The 12,972-nt window shown below is 49.3% G+C and overlaps 1 protein-coding gene across 1 annotated transcript; it reads left to right on the plus strand.

Moving 5' to 3' along the window:
• The first annotated feature begins 3,307 nt into the window (after positions 1-3,307).
• LOC112549708 (maestro heat-like repeat-containing protein family member 7) lies at positions 3,308-12,669 on the plus strand. Its single transcript, XM_025199837.1, has 12 exons — positions 3,308-3,331; positions 4,797-4,897; positions 5,314-5,504; positions 5,621-5,758; positions 6,364-6,478; positions 6,891-7,028; positions 8,286-8,462; positions 9,407-9,562; positions 11,065-11,166; positions 11,489-11,591; positions 11,971-12,030; positions 12,470-12,669. Exons 2-12 carry the CDS (start codon positions 4,829-4,831, stop codon positions 12,667-12,669), a joined length of 1,449 nt encoding a protein of 482 aa, XP_025055622.1. The 5' UTR covers positions 3,308-3,331; positions 4,797-4,828.
• The last annotated feature ends 303 nt before the right edge of the window (positions 12,670-12,972 follow it).

Here is a 12,972-nt window from a genome sequence, read left to right on the forward strand (position 1 = left end):
TAGTCAGTATAACTTTGTTATCAGGAAAGAATCTGAAGCATATGGTCAAGCAATCTCTTTCTAAGCAACTGTAAGATATAACAAGGTGATCAAGAACAGCCAACATGTATTTGTCAGGTCATACCTGACCAATTTTATCTCCTTCTACCAAAAGGTGACAGGTTTTGTGTATGGGAGGGAGAGCAGTGGATATGATAAACCTTGACTTCAGCAAGACTTTTAACACTATCTCCCATGATATTATTATTAGGAAATTAAGGCAAATCCAGTCCAGAAGAATGTTCTGTAACATAGATACGTAACTTGGTTGGATCATTGTGCCCAAAGAGTAGTCATCAATGTGTCAGTGATAAACTAGGAGGATTTGTTAGATAGGATTACATAGAGGAACATAGCATATAAGAAAAGATTGGAAGAACTGGGATTATTTAGGCTGGAAAAAGATGATTGAGCGGGGATTTGATAACCGTCTTCAAATAAATGAAAGCTTGTTATAAAGAGGATGGGGATTGGCTAGCCTCTGTAGCCTCAGAGAAGAGGACAAAAAGAAACTATGGATGGCTACAAGGAATAATTTTCTAATTATGGAAGTGGCTAAGCAAGTGAGCAGATTACCAAGAAAGTCTGTAAAACTTCCATCCTTGGAAGTTTTTAAGCCCAGGTTAGACAAACGCTTGGCTGAAATGATTTGGAAAGACTGGGTTAGATTCAATGACCTCCTGAAATCCATTCCAGTTTGATTTTTTTCCCCCCCTATGTTTCTGTTACCCCAAAAGCTAAATTATACCCTGGGTTAATTTGGTATGCTTTTACACCACAGGGAATAGGAGAGGATGGGCTAGACATTGAGACTTGCCTAATGGTCTGGACTTTGCTCCTCTTCTCTGATCCTGGGGAACTGCAGCTTTGCTGTGTAAAAGTATGAGAAAGTGGGGTAAAGGGGAGACCTGAGAGGGAAGATTGGGGGTGGAAAGGGCAAGTTAAAAGAGTAAAGGAAGGAGGGACTGGGATAGGAGCGGGGCTGCTACTGACTGTTCTTGGGTCTGCTTGTGCAAATTAACATTTTAGATACTTATGAGTTGAATGCAGTGGTTCCTGAAAACTGGAACAAATTTTGACTCTTGTTATTACAGTAACTGAATAATTAAACCCACCTGCCTGACATGTATAGTAATTAAAACACTTAAAAATATGAAACGATCTTCTGTCCTGTGTACATTATTTCTTGTGATTAATGTACTTATTGGGTGTTCTTTGGCAATGGGTTAAACCAGTTCCAGAAGAACCACACTCCTTCCAGAAAATCTCCCAGCAAAATTCTTCATGGAAAAGGTTGAAGTAAAAAAAGTTAGTCAGCCCATGCACTAACTTCATCCAGACAGTTGGTTTAAAGATCTCTACCATGTGCTGGAAGTCAAGCCTGTGCTAATATTCCATTTTTCTTGTTTGTACACATTCATTTCATTAGTAATCTCTCCTGTATAAGAGCTACAGTCCTCCTCTATTTGTGTGTGATGTTTCATGTATAAAGGCAAGTGTAGGAAATGTGTGTTCACTGGAAAACCAGAGACCCCAGGAGTTTTGAATTCCTTACTCACAAGAGGAAGGCAGTGCCTGAAGCCAAGGGGCATCAGATTCCTCTACTCCAGGGATGTCAAATTCATCCAGCCTCATGATCCAGATGAGTAGCACAGGGCTCATCTGCAGGCCCGATTGGGCCCACAGGTCAGCCCACAAGTTGGATCTGGTGTGTGGGCCTGGTCCAGTCCCATGCACTGCACGCAGCATGTGTGCTGGTCCAGCCCCTTGTGGCACATACAGTGCATGCCAGATCTGGCCCTGAATCTGGCAGGAGTAGAAGGTGGCTGGAGAGAGGCCCAGACCATGCTGTCCCACGTGGTTGCACTGCAACCAAATGTGCTGTCCAATGAAGGGGATGATGCTTTTGGGGTTGGTTATTGTATTCTGTTATTGGCCTGTGAAATGACAGTGGGGACAGGCAGTAGGGGAACCATGGGTAAGATGGAACCCAAGACCATGAGCTGATTGGTTGATGGCAGCCAACGCACAGCGTTCCTTGGCAACCAGGTCCATCTCTAACAGAGCAGAGATGCCTCATCTCCTGGGTTGTATGACTTGCACGGCTGTGAGTACCCACTCCGCAACGGGGCAGTCCCATCACTCTGTTGTGACTTGGATCAGTTTGGGGATGACAAGTTGGAGTTTATCTATTGCTGAGTTAATACATGCCTTCATTGGGTCTTGGCCCATGGGTCGGGGGAATGCATTCCCTTCCCAACCTCAGTCTCTAATTTCCTCATTTGTAACAGCTTGAATTCACCAATGGAGCAGTACCCTTGCAGGGACCCTGTTTAGGGCAGGGGCCCATCTTAGGGCAGAGATGGAGCTTGGGACTGGAGACCAGGACACTCAAATATAGGGATGGCAGTAGAGAAGCAAAACATCAGCCTGAGTAGGTCCTTGGCTGCTTATGTTAATAAATATATATCAGGGAAAGGGATGCCAAGTGCCTCCTCCCCCTGCCCCACCCTCATCAGTTTGGGGAACCCTGGGGAGGCATTCAGAAATCAATTAGAAGAGGCCTTTTATCAAAACCAAGGTGAAACCCAATAAAGTGAAGGCTGCCTGTCTGCAGGGTATGTTTTTGGTGGGAAAGGCTGCTCCCATGAAGGTGAAGGAGGAAATAACTGGAGAAAATAACCTAGGGCTCAAGTGTACAGCATGCTTTTTGAAGCGAGGGGAGCAGAAAGGTGTTAATGGAAGTAGAGTCACTGTCATGTCAGATAAGAAGAGAGCCCAGAGGGTTTCAGGAATGAGGCCACAGAACTGCAGTACTCCAGACCCTGAGAGCGCTCGGCTCTGCTGATCAGCACAGCACTGTGCAGGCTCCCCTTGTTTCCTCATCTCTGCTCTAGTCTCTGGCATCTCAGTGCACCTCAGCACTGCTCTGCTCTGCCCCCAGCTGTATTCTGCTTCTGTTCCTCTACTTCTTGGGTGCCCATCACCACCATATAGTCACCTGGAGCATTGCTGGGGTTCCCTTCCCAGAACAGTGGGCCCATATTCTTAGCTGGGGCCTTCAGATGCTAGAGCAAAGAAGTAATTATAGCAACCCAGGTGCCTCATGGGGACTCTCTCATTCCCACAGGTGACACCTTTTTCTGGCTTCTTTTCAGGATGGCTAAGAAGGCCCACTCTTGCTTAAAGCCCCACATGACCTGGGAACAGGCTGAATCCTCCAGAAAGAGCAGTGCAAAAAGGAGCCCAGGGGAGAAGTTGGGGCAGTGCTTGTCTCAGCACTTCCAGGCAGGTAAGCAAGCAGCCTCCAGGCTAGGGAAAGGGAGAGGACTGCAAACACAGCCCATGCCAGGGTTGGAGCCCTGCTGGGTACTGGAGCTGGAATGGCACAAGGAAGGCTCCAGCAAACAAGGACCTGACCCCACCCTCCCTGACTGTATTTTTATGCCCACCAGGAGAGAGACAGGAGCAGCAAGCAGGCAAGTTCAGTGCCTGTGCCAGTCCCTGGCAGGTGATGCAGTTTTCCATTCTGGACAATGTCTTAGGGACAGAGCTGGCAAGTCAGTCAATTGATGGTTCAGATCATGCCAACTGACCATGGCTGAACATTGTCAAATATTCCATGAAGCCAAGAATGCCTGTGGGTAGATGGCAGCCTACCTTTGTTATGGGATCCTGGTGTCATCTGTTAGCAAGGGCAGGAGTGAGGGCTCCTTGTCCCCCCCCACCCCGAGTCAGGATCCACATGCACACACAGTCCATTTAGAAGTAGGCACCCCCTGCCCTGCTCTGCTCTCCTCAGTTCTTCCAGCCTCCTTTCCCTTCCCACATTAAGACACATGGGGCTGTAGGAACTACTCTGTGCTTAGGGAGGAACCAAGCCCAACAGCATGGGAAAGGTGACTTTTATAGTTGCTATGTGTGTTTCATTCTGTTTAATTTCATTGCATTCTTTTTTCGGTCTGTTTTCAACTATTTGGGCTGATCCTACAGTTTTGGGATAATAGCCAAGGAGAAGAACTGTTCAGTTTTGAATACTGTTCACATTTTCACTTACCTGTAATAATTAATTATATTATTTGGGAATTTAATTTATTTCACAATAGCTAACTTGTATTTTTTTGTGTGATTGGCATAAGGATCTAACGTGGTGATTCTCAGCCAGGGTGCTGTGGTAAGCACTGTTGGGTGTGCGAACATGATTCACATGGTAAAGCCAGAGATTTCAAATAGGAATTCATGGAGCTAAAAACTTTCTGCCCTGCTGTGATCTTTCTGAGTTCTTTGCAACACAAGACTTGCTCGGTTATTTTCCTGTAGTCAAAGAACAAATTAATACTAAGAGCTGGCATTTTCCCAGGGGTGCCTTGAGTCGATTTAGGAGTGCCTCAAGTTTTAAAAGGTTGAGCACGACTGATCCAACCTATTGAAGATTAAAATCTCTCTTGTTACTTTTCCAATAAATTAATGTTTAGAATATTTGACCATTATTTGACAAGATTCGACCAATCAATTGACTATATGTCTTTTTTGACTGATCTTATACTCAACCCTAGTTAGGGGCTGTACTCCCTGACAAGCAGTTGGGAGTCTGTTGCTTGCGGTATCTTTGGCAATGGTGGCCCTGGAGGCAGGGATTGTTGTCCCAGACGCACCCTGATGCGTAACAGGCTGATACATTACCAGGCTTGTGGGGAAGGGGTAGGGGAGGAGTGGGGGAACACATTGCCTGTATCAGTGCTCTGTCTCTTTATCAGATTCACCTTCCTGTGCAAGATCCTCTGGTGTGATGGAGCCAGGCAGGGAAAAGGAGGAGTGTCTGGCCTACATCCAAGCCTTCCTTGAAGGCAACAAAGAGGTACCAAATGCTGTTCTCTTACCTGGGACATGATCCTCAGCAGCTCATGTCTTTCTCCCCCATATCCCACTACTCTCCTGCATCTGATGCCACACTTCATGCTCCTGGGCCTTGTGACAGGTACTTGCATATGGACAGAACAGACTCTTGCTGGGACCAAGCCCTACCATTGCCTACCCTTACTACTAAGGGCCTGTCCCCAGTCCCAGGAAAAGCTGAATCCTGAGAGGCTACATAATTTGCTGAAGGCCACACCAGGAGTGTGGCAGAACAGAAAACTGATCTCAGATTTCCAGAGCAACAGCCTATGACTAAACTTCCCGACTTTCCTTTTTCATTAATAATGGGGGGAGGTGGTGGGAGGTAGGGGGAATGGATTTTGCAGTGACCTCTATGTCTTTTGCTTTTTTTTGCAGGTGACTAGCCACTTGTCCAAGAGCTTCTTGCATCCAGCCTGCCAGCAGGAGGTGCAGGCACACTACCCACAGCTCTGTATGGCCCTGCTCTTTCGGCTAGCCCACCTGGTCCAACCAGAACCTCAGGGCATCAACTTCTTCTGGGGGGAGTACCGGAGCCAGAAGATGCTCATCCCAGCCACCCCTGTTAGGTGCTCCATCCCAAGCCTCTTGTACACTTCCATGACCCCAGCACAACATCTTTCACTTGCCCAGAGCTGGCCCAGGGCTCAGGGTCTCAGTGACCTAGGGTCTTCTCTGAATGCAGGTCTGCAGTGGGTGACCTGAGAGCCTTGATGCAAGGGGCTGGCTATGTGGAGCAGATCATCTCCATCCAGAAGCAGGGAGGCTGGGACATGATGATGAGCTTTGAGGCACATCACAGAGGGGTTGGCTTGCTTGCCAGGTGAGAGCTTTGTCCCCTACGTGCTGTTTTCTCTGATCCTCCTCTCTGGGCTATGGGGACCTCTACAAGCTTCTCTTCCCTGATTGAAGAGGCAGGCTTCCCACTAACACCAAGAAACAGGCTGCAGCTTTGGTGCTAGTGGCCACAGGGTTCTTTGAGAAGAATGGAAATCACCTGCAGAAAATCTGTCCTGTGCTGAAAGGCTTAGAGATGCTGCTGCTGTAGCACTGAGGGAAGATCTGGTGGGACCAAGTACAACTGCGGAAAGACACAAGAACACCTGATCATCCAAGAGGGATTGGTTTTGCCCCATTGAAGCCCTACTTTGCATGTCCTGCCTTTCTCTCAGTCCCAAGACTGCTTGATTGGATGCATCCTAGGGATGGAGTTCCCTTGTAGAGTGACTTAGGGCTTGGGTCTGCAGCACACAAAATGGGAAGATTTTGACTGGACAAGAAATGGCTTGTGCCAGTGGAGGGTCACCTTTTGACCACCCTGGGCACCCTGTCCTGTGGGATATCGCTAACCATGTGTATCAGTGCAAACCAGCAAAGCAAAGCCCCTGTCTGCTTTTCTAACAAGGGTGTTGGTGTTTCCCATGCCAGAGCAATGCGGAGGAACCCTGTTGAAGAGCGCTCCTGGATGATCCATCACCTCCTGAATGTCCTAAGGAGCGGGGACAAGACCCAGCACCTCTCAGCCTTGGCTTTCCTTGTTGAGGTGAGCCTTGCAGGCAAGTGGCACATGTTCCAGAGCTACTCAAACTCCACCCGCTTCTTCCTCTCTAGGTGGATGCTTTCCAGGCTGCAGTGCTGGTGCCAGTCATTGAGCCCTGTGGGCTCTCAGATTCTCTGGCTCTCATTTTACTTCATAAGGGACATGATCGGGTATAAGAAACTCATATGTGGACTCATACTCACATTCACATACTACCTGCAACCTGGGCCCAGAGACCACCGCTGGCTAAGCAGGGTCCTAGGATCAGGACAGGTCAGGTCTTGAGAGCGAGCTTTAAAGCAGAATGATGTGCCCATGCTGCTCCCACACTGCATGTGATAGCAGGCCCCATGATGTAGGCAGGTCACCTGGGAATAGCCTCACTTACTACCTGCCTCTTTTGCTTGTACTTTAGCTTCTCCACTGTGCTGATCTCAGTTACCAGCTGGAAGAGGTTGTCCTGAGGCTGAGATGGCAGCTGAGCAACCAAAAGCTCCTAGTTCACTGGCTGGCACTGCAAGGACTCCTCAACCTGGCCTGTCAGCCTGAAAAGGTTAGAGGGACGATTGGCTGGGTGATGAGCACAGCAACCCATTGAACTGCACTAGACACATCTGAAGGACAACCCCAGAACCCAGTGCTGGATAACTGGTGTGGGGCATAGAAACCAGTGCAGGGCTGGGAGATACTAGACTAGGAGTCAAGAGAGCTGCAGGCTCCCCACAGCTCTGCCAAAGACCTGCTGGATGACCTTTGGAGAGTCCCTTTCCCCCATTGTCTGGCTTGTCTATTGGGGTTGAAAACCCTACTGGGTGTGGGCTCTGTATCCAACCATGTGGAGCAGAGTTTGACACAGTGGGACTCTGGTTGTAGCTGGGAACTCTTGGGCCTATAGTCCTGGAAATCCTACTAACATGGCAGTAGCCTCAGGGCTGTGGGCTTTGGAAGTCCCAGGTTCAACACTGAGAACTGAAGGTCAGTGATACACAGGCCCATAGGTCATTCCCTGTAATGTAGAAATGTTTTTGTTCTGCTTTCAGCCCCTCTGTGTTTTTCTGTGCAGTTGATCAGAGCTCTTTCTCAGCAGGAGCACTGAAATGAGCCCATGGAGTGAGGGCCCTGTGCCTACATGGTCTTCTCATATGGTCAGCTCTTACAGGAGAAGGCAGGAAAAGAGCAGTGTAAAACTCTAGAAGTCTTGGTTCAGAGATACCTTGTATTAGATCATTCAAGAAATCACAAAAAGAAAAGGGAGCCGTTATTTTTTTACAGCCATGGACTTGGCAGCACTTAGGAATGGGAAGGGGAAATGTTCCTTGATGGTCTGAACTCTGGGCAGGTCTGATTTGGGAAGCTCTGACCATCAGCAGGTGACCTGCATGTGAAGTGTGAGGGTAGTTATAGGAGTTCATTTCCATTCCCTGGGTCCAGCACAGCTTTGCATTTGCTTGTCTGTACCTTCTCTATGAATTTCTTCCCCCACCTTTTTTGTACTTCTTCCCCAAGGCTGGCTGGGATCCTTGGTGGCTGCTTTTGAAATGTTCTAAAATGGGGTTAATCTGAATACAACAATGGACCAAACTCAGAGCTCATCTGTCAGATAGGAGCTGTCTTCACCCAGAGGAGGAGGGATGGTCTGTGGGGGTCAGGACTTTTTGACTCCAAGCACTGCTACTGCTTTCCTCTGTAACCTGGGTCAGATTTGTTTCAGCTCCCCACTTATACATGGGCACCGGTGCTCAGCTGCCTCCAGCTGGAATTTTTGGTACCAAGATGACTGGTTGATTTTAAAGCCCCTCCTTTCATACAGGTGGTGACACTCCATTACTTGCTGCCAGAGCTCCTTGAGCAGCTGAAGGAGGCAGACAGGGATGTGATTGCAAAAGCCTTGATGGTCATCAGGCACATCCTCACCACTCTGGGCAGGCGGAGAGCCAGCCGGGCTGCTCTGCTAGTAGCTGAGAAGATTCTGCCCTTCTTTGACGATGTAAGGCCTGGCAGGCAGAATGAGACCATGCACGTTCCTTGCCTACATTTGTGTGTGTGTGTGTGTGTGTGTGTGTGTGTGTGTGTGTGTGTGTGTGTGTGTGTGTGTGTGTGTGTGGCGTGTATGAGAACTGAATGCTGACCTTGCAGCTCCACCATGAACGAATCGTGCAGCCAGCGATCTGACTCCATTTCAATACTCTTCCTTTCATGTCCCCGAGCCTCCCCTGTCTCTGCTCCTCCCATTCCCTGCAGACCACATGGCAGCAAAAGGCAGACCTCAGGGCCTTCCAGGCCCCCTCACCCCCGATCCACTCCCTTGATTTTTCTTACAGCTTGAGTAAACCCTGCCCTTAGCTGCTGATCTGAACTGGGGGACAAATAGGCAATTGTCATGGAAAATGAAATCAGATGGCATCTGCCCTTTCAGCCCCATTTGCCCAGTCTGAACACCTTCCATTCCCTCATCCCTTCTGGTGCTCTGTAAATCTGCTCCCCAGCAGCTGAATTCCTGCAGGCTCTGCCCGATGGGCTGCACTGTGCAGGATGGGCCTTGTCCAGCCACCTCACCCCAGCTTACTGCGTGGGAGCCCCCTGTGCAGGCACACAGGCCTGTTGGGCTACCTGAGCCCTCTCCCTTGCAATGCAAGAGGGTTTGTCAGAAAGGATGTTCTGTCCGTGTCTACAGCCTCCCCCCACCCTCAGTTGTCCCTCTCCATAAAACTGTGCCCCCCTCTCCCCAGAGCCATATACACCCCAGACAATTCTTTCCACCCTGGCAGAGGGTGATTTAAAAGCAAGCAATAGGTGGTTACTGGAGAGTCAGAATATCTCTGTCTGCACCAGGCATTTCAATCCCACTGAGTCCTCTTTGTGTCTTCTTTGGAAGGAATAAACCCCAACAGCATTTTTTTCTCTCTCCTTGGCTCTGCCGGCTGCTTGCAGGTGTCCAGCCGGCTTCGATTTCTCACCATCTCCCTGTTTGGAGACCTGCTGAGGTTAGTGCAGAGGATGGACAAAAAGAGCATGAAGATGTATGTCCTGAAGAGCTTTGTTTCATTGTTCTTCCACTTGGAGGATGTGAACCCCAAGGTTTCTGAGGTGGGTGCCTCAGCCAGCCAAAGCTGGAGCTGAAGGCTGAGAGTTGAAGAGTGCCTGATGATTTGGGATCCAAGCTGAGGCTTCTTTGAGGGGACATGTGTGTTGGAGGACAGAGGTTTTGTGCTTCTTCACATTTGGGCCCTTTTCATTTGGATCACATTGGGCTGCCAAACCTGACGATGGAGGCCACCACCTTCCCTGCCCCATCTGTCACCAGGCTTGAGCTACCAGCTATCCCAGGGGCGGGCAATTCTTTCAGGCAGAGGGCTGCTTACTGAATTTTGGCAAGTCATCGAAGGCCGCATGACAGGCAGCCAGGGGCAGATAAATATTAATTTTCTAAATTTTTTAGGGGCCCCGCTGGCCGGATAGAATGGCTTGGCAGGCTGCATCTGGCCCCCGGGCTGCATTTTGTCCACCCCTGAGCTATCCTGAGCACATGTCCGTCCCTGAGCAGATGAGCCAAGGTGATCTCCTTATGACTCCAGACCATCACAGGTAGTATGGGTAGCATAAGCCAGGAAATGGCAAAGTCCCAAGGCAAGCAGCAAGAGGAAAAGGGGACCCTAGACCTCAGATACTTCTCTGGACCTTGTCTGATAAAGCCAGGCAGCCATTGATAGCCATGAAATGATGATGAGCTGAATTTGCAAAGTGACTTTGATGCCCAGTGCAGCCAAACTGCCTCTGTAGATGCCTAATTTCAAATTTAAATCCTCAAAATGCTCTCTCATCTGGGAGGCACTGAAATGTTTGAAAATAGCCTGATCCTGGCCATGGTGAGAACTAAAGCCCTTAGTCCTGAGACGTACACCTCTGCTTCCTCAGCCACTGAATGCTCAGCTTTTTGCCAAGTGGAAGAGCTTCCACAGGCAAGCTGGCAAGAGCCCTCACCCTACAGGATCCCAACTCCTGCGATGAGACCATTCACCTGGAAGATGCACATTTCCATTGTGTCAGGCAGGGGAGGGAATTGCTCCTGGGTCTCCTCAACCCTGCAGAAGCACTCTAACTACTGACTTTCATGAGTATAAGATGGGGGTCACTGCTTCTTTGCTGGCCCTCTTCTGTGCAGGGCTTGCTCCAGCCCATGTTTCCTTAGATCCCCCACAAGGTCAGGCCCAGTTTGGGACTCTAACAGGGTAGATGTGAGCCTGGCACTGGCCTATTGGCTCCTCCTGTGGTAGAGGCAGCTCTGGCAATGTCCAGCAGTAGAAGATGTGGGAGCCTGGGGAGTGTCACTGGCAAATTCTTACCCACGACAGCTTTTGGCCGCTGCCTAACACTTTTATATATATATAGGCATCAGGTGCCTGAACACTTCTGTGGCTGTTGGTCTAAAGGTCTTGCCCAGAATCAGAGACAGCACCGAGATGGCCTCTGAGAGAACAGCCATGAAGGGCCAGGAAGCATTTGTGTCCCTAAGCAACTCCTTGGGACTTTGGTTCCCACTGCTTTGGTTCCCACTGCTACTAAGTCTCCCTGCCATTTCTGTTTTGCAGTCATCTTGGGACACCCTCTTCACTGCTGCAGCACTTCTTGGTTGGACAGAGATCCAGCCCCTTATCCAGAGGAAGGAGACATGGAAGATCTGTGAGTGTCTGGTAAGGGCAGCCCTTAAGGCTTTCCAGATGACTGAAAGGGCCCCTGTAAAGCCTGACCCCAGATTTGACATGGCACTGGATGTAGGTAACCTGTTTTTAGGGAGGTTGGTGTGGGAAGGCTCCTTTCCCAGATTGTGCTCCATCCCTGACCCCGAGCTACTGGAAGGTTGGGCCAGCAGTTGTTCTTATGTGTGTGATTCCTCCTACCCAGCTCAGGACATTGGGGTGGGCTCTGGGGTGTGACCTCCCACAGCTCCTGTCACATGGCCTGGAGTAAGGGAGGGTCTGTAACAGCCTAATACCTCCTGGGCCTCTCTTTTAGCTAATGAGGAACAGGAGAAGAGCTGATGATTTCCTGATGGAGAGCCTTGTCTACATAGAGAGCCCTCAGGATCCCATCCGTGAAGCAGCGGTCAGGTTCATTGGTAAGCCGCAAATCCTCAGCGTCCCTTGACCAAGGGATCATGATCCCATTCCCAGGCTGCTGCTCTGTCCCTGCTGGCAGCAAGAATCCACCCCTTGGCTATCGACATCCTGATGGCCTGGTGCAGGAAACCTTGGGAAGCAGACTCATAGCAAACTGCCCCAGGCAGGGCTCTATCAAACCTCTGTCTCCATCAAGCCTTTCTCTCTTCACAAGCTTTGTCATGGAACCTCCTTTGGCTCATCTTCTCCCCTCACTCCCAGGAGATGTGGGAGCTTGTCCATGCTCAGTAGGGGCACTGTTAGGCCTCACTGTGATGAGAGAGTCAGGAGCTGTGTAGGAAGGGCTTGCACGATGTAACAGGCTGTTTGTATGTCTAGGACTTGCTGCCCGGCAGATAGAGGACCAGAATGAGGAAAAACTACACAAACTCTGCAGCAGTGAGTGGTGACACAAGTTATGATACCTGGGGCTTGAGGGGCAGGATAGTCCAGGGTGAGATTGGTTTGGGAGTTGGAAGACTTGCTTTCAATGTCACAGAATTTTTTTTCTGTGACCATGGAGGGTTCAGTTTCTCTGGGCCTCCATCCTCCATCTACAGTAGGCAGTTGTAGGTGGTGGTTTGCGAAAAGAAATACATTCAAGTCTGTGAGAAGCTCCAGTAATAGACTGCTATGTACAGTGTGAATATTTATATGCCATCACCTTGGGAGGGACCTCCTGGGGATATTTTGGGAAAATTATTGGTCCTTCCTGCTTAGCAAATTCCAATTAATTTATTTCCTCTCATCCCATCATTAGAGGAAAGGGACTGGAGGGGTTCTTGGGCTCTCCTCAGTTCCATAGGTTTGATCTGTCCTTTCTTTCTTTACATCTTAGTCCTGAATGACCTGCTTCTGGACCAGAAGCCCTCTGTCAGCACCCTGGCTTCTCAGACGCTCTTGATTCTGAAGGTCACTTGGAACCAGCCAGCAGCAGGGTGCACCCTAGGGGCCCTCTTCACTGCCTGTCTCCCGTTCTGTGGGGGGGATAGCCATGGTGAAAGACATGAGAAGCAGCAGCAGCCAGTGCCATCATGACTCACTTTCTTCCCCATCAGCCTTTTCTCCTTCCTTTTGTTCATATTTATGCTATCACTTATTTCAGGCTGCCTTCCTCCTCCATTCTTTTGTAAGGTGTTTTATTTATGAAGGCAAAGGTATGAACAAGCATATTCACTGGAAAACCAGAAAACCAGAAGCCCATGGGGGCTTCAATACTTTACTGCATCTACAGAGATGCCTTGGGGTATCCAGCAGAGACATACTCCTTCTGCCTGATACAGCACATGGACTACTGCACTGGATCAGGGTACCCCAGCTGGAGAAGCTGGAAAGCTTGAA

Source organism: Alligator sinensis, unplaced genomic scaffold (genome assembly GCF_000455745.1).
Source record: "Alligator sinensis unplaced genomic scaffold, ASM45574v1 scaffold1097_1, whole genome shotgun sequence".
Classification (NCBI taxonomy): Eukaryota; Metazoa; Chordata; order Crocodylia; family Alligatoridae; genus Alligator; species Alligator sinensis.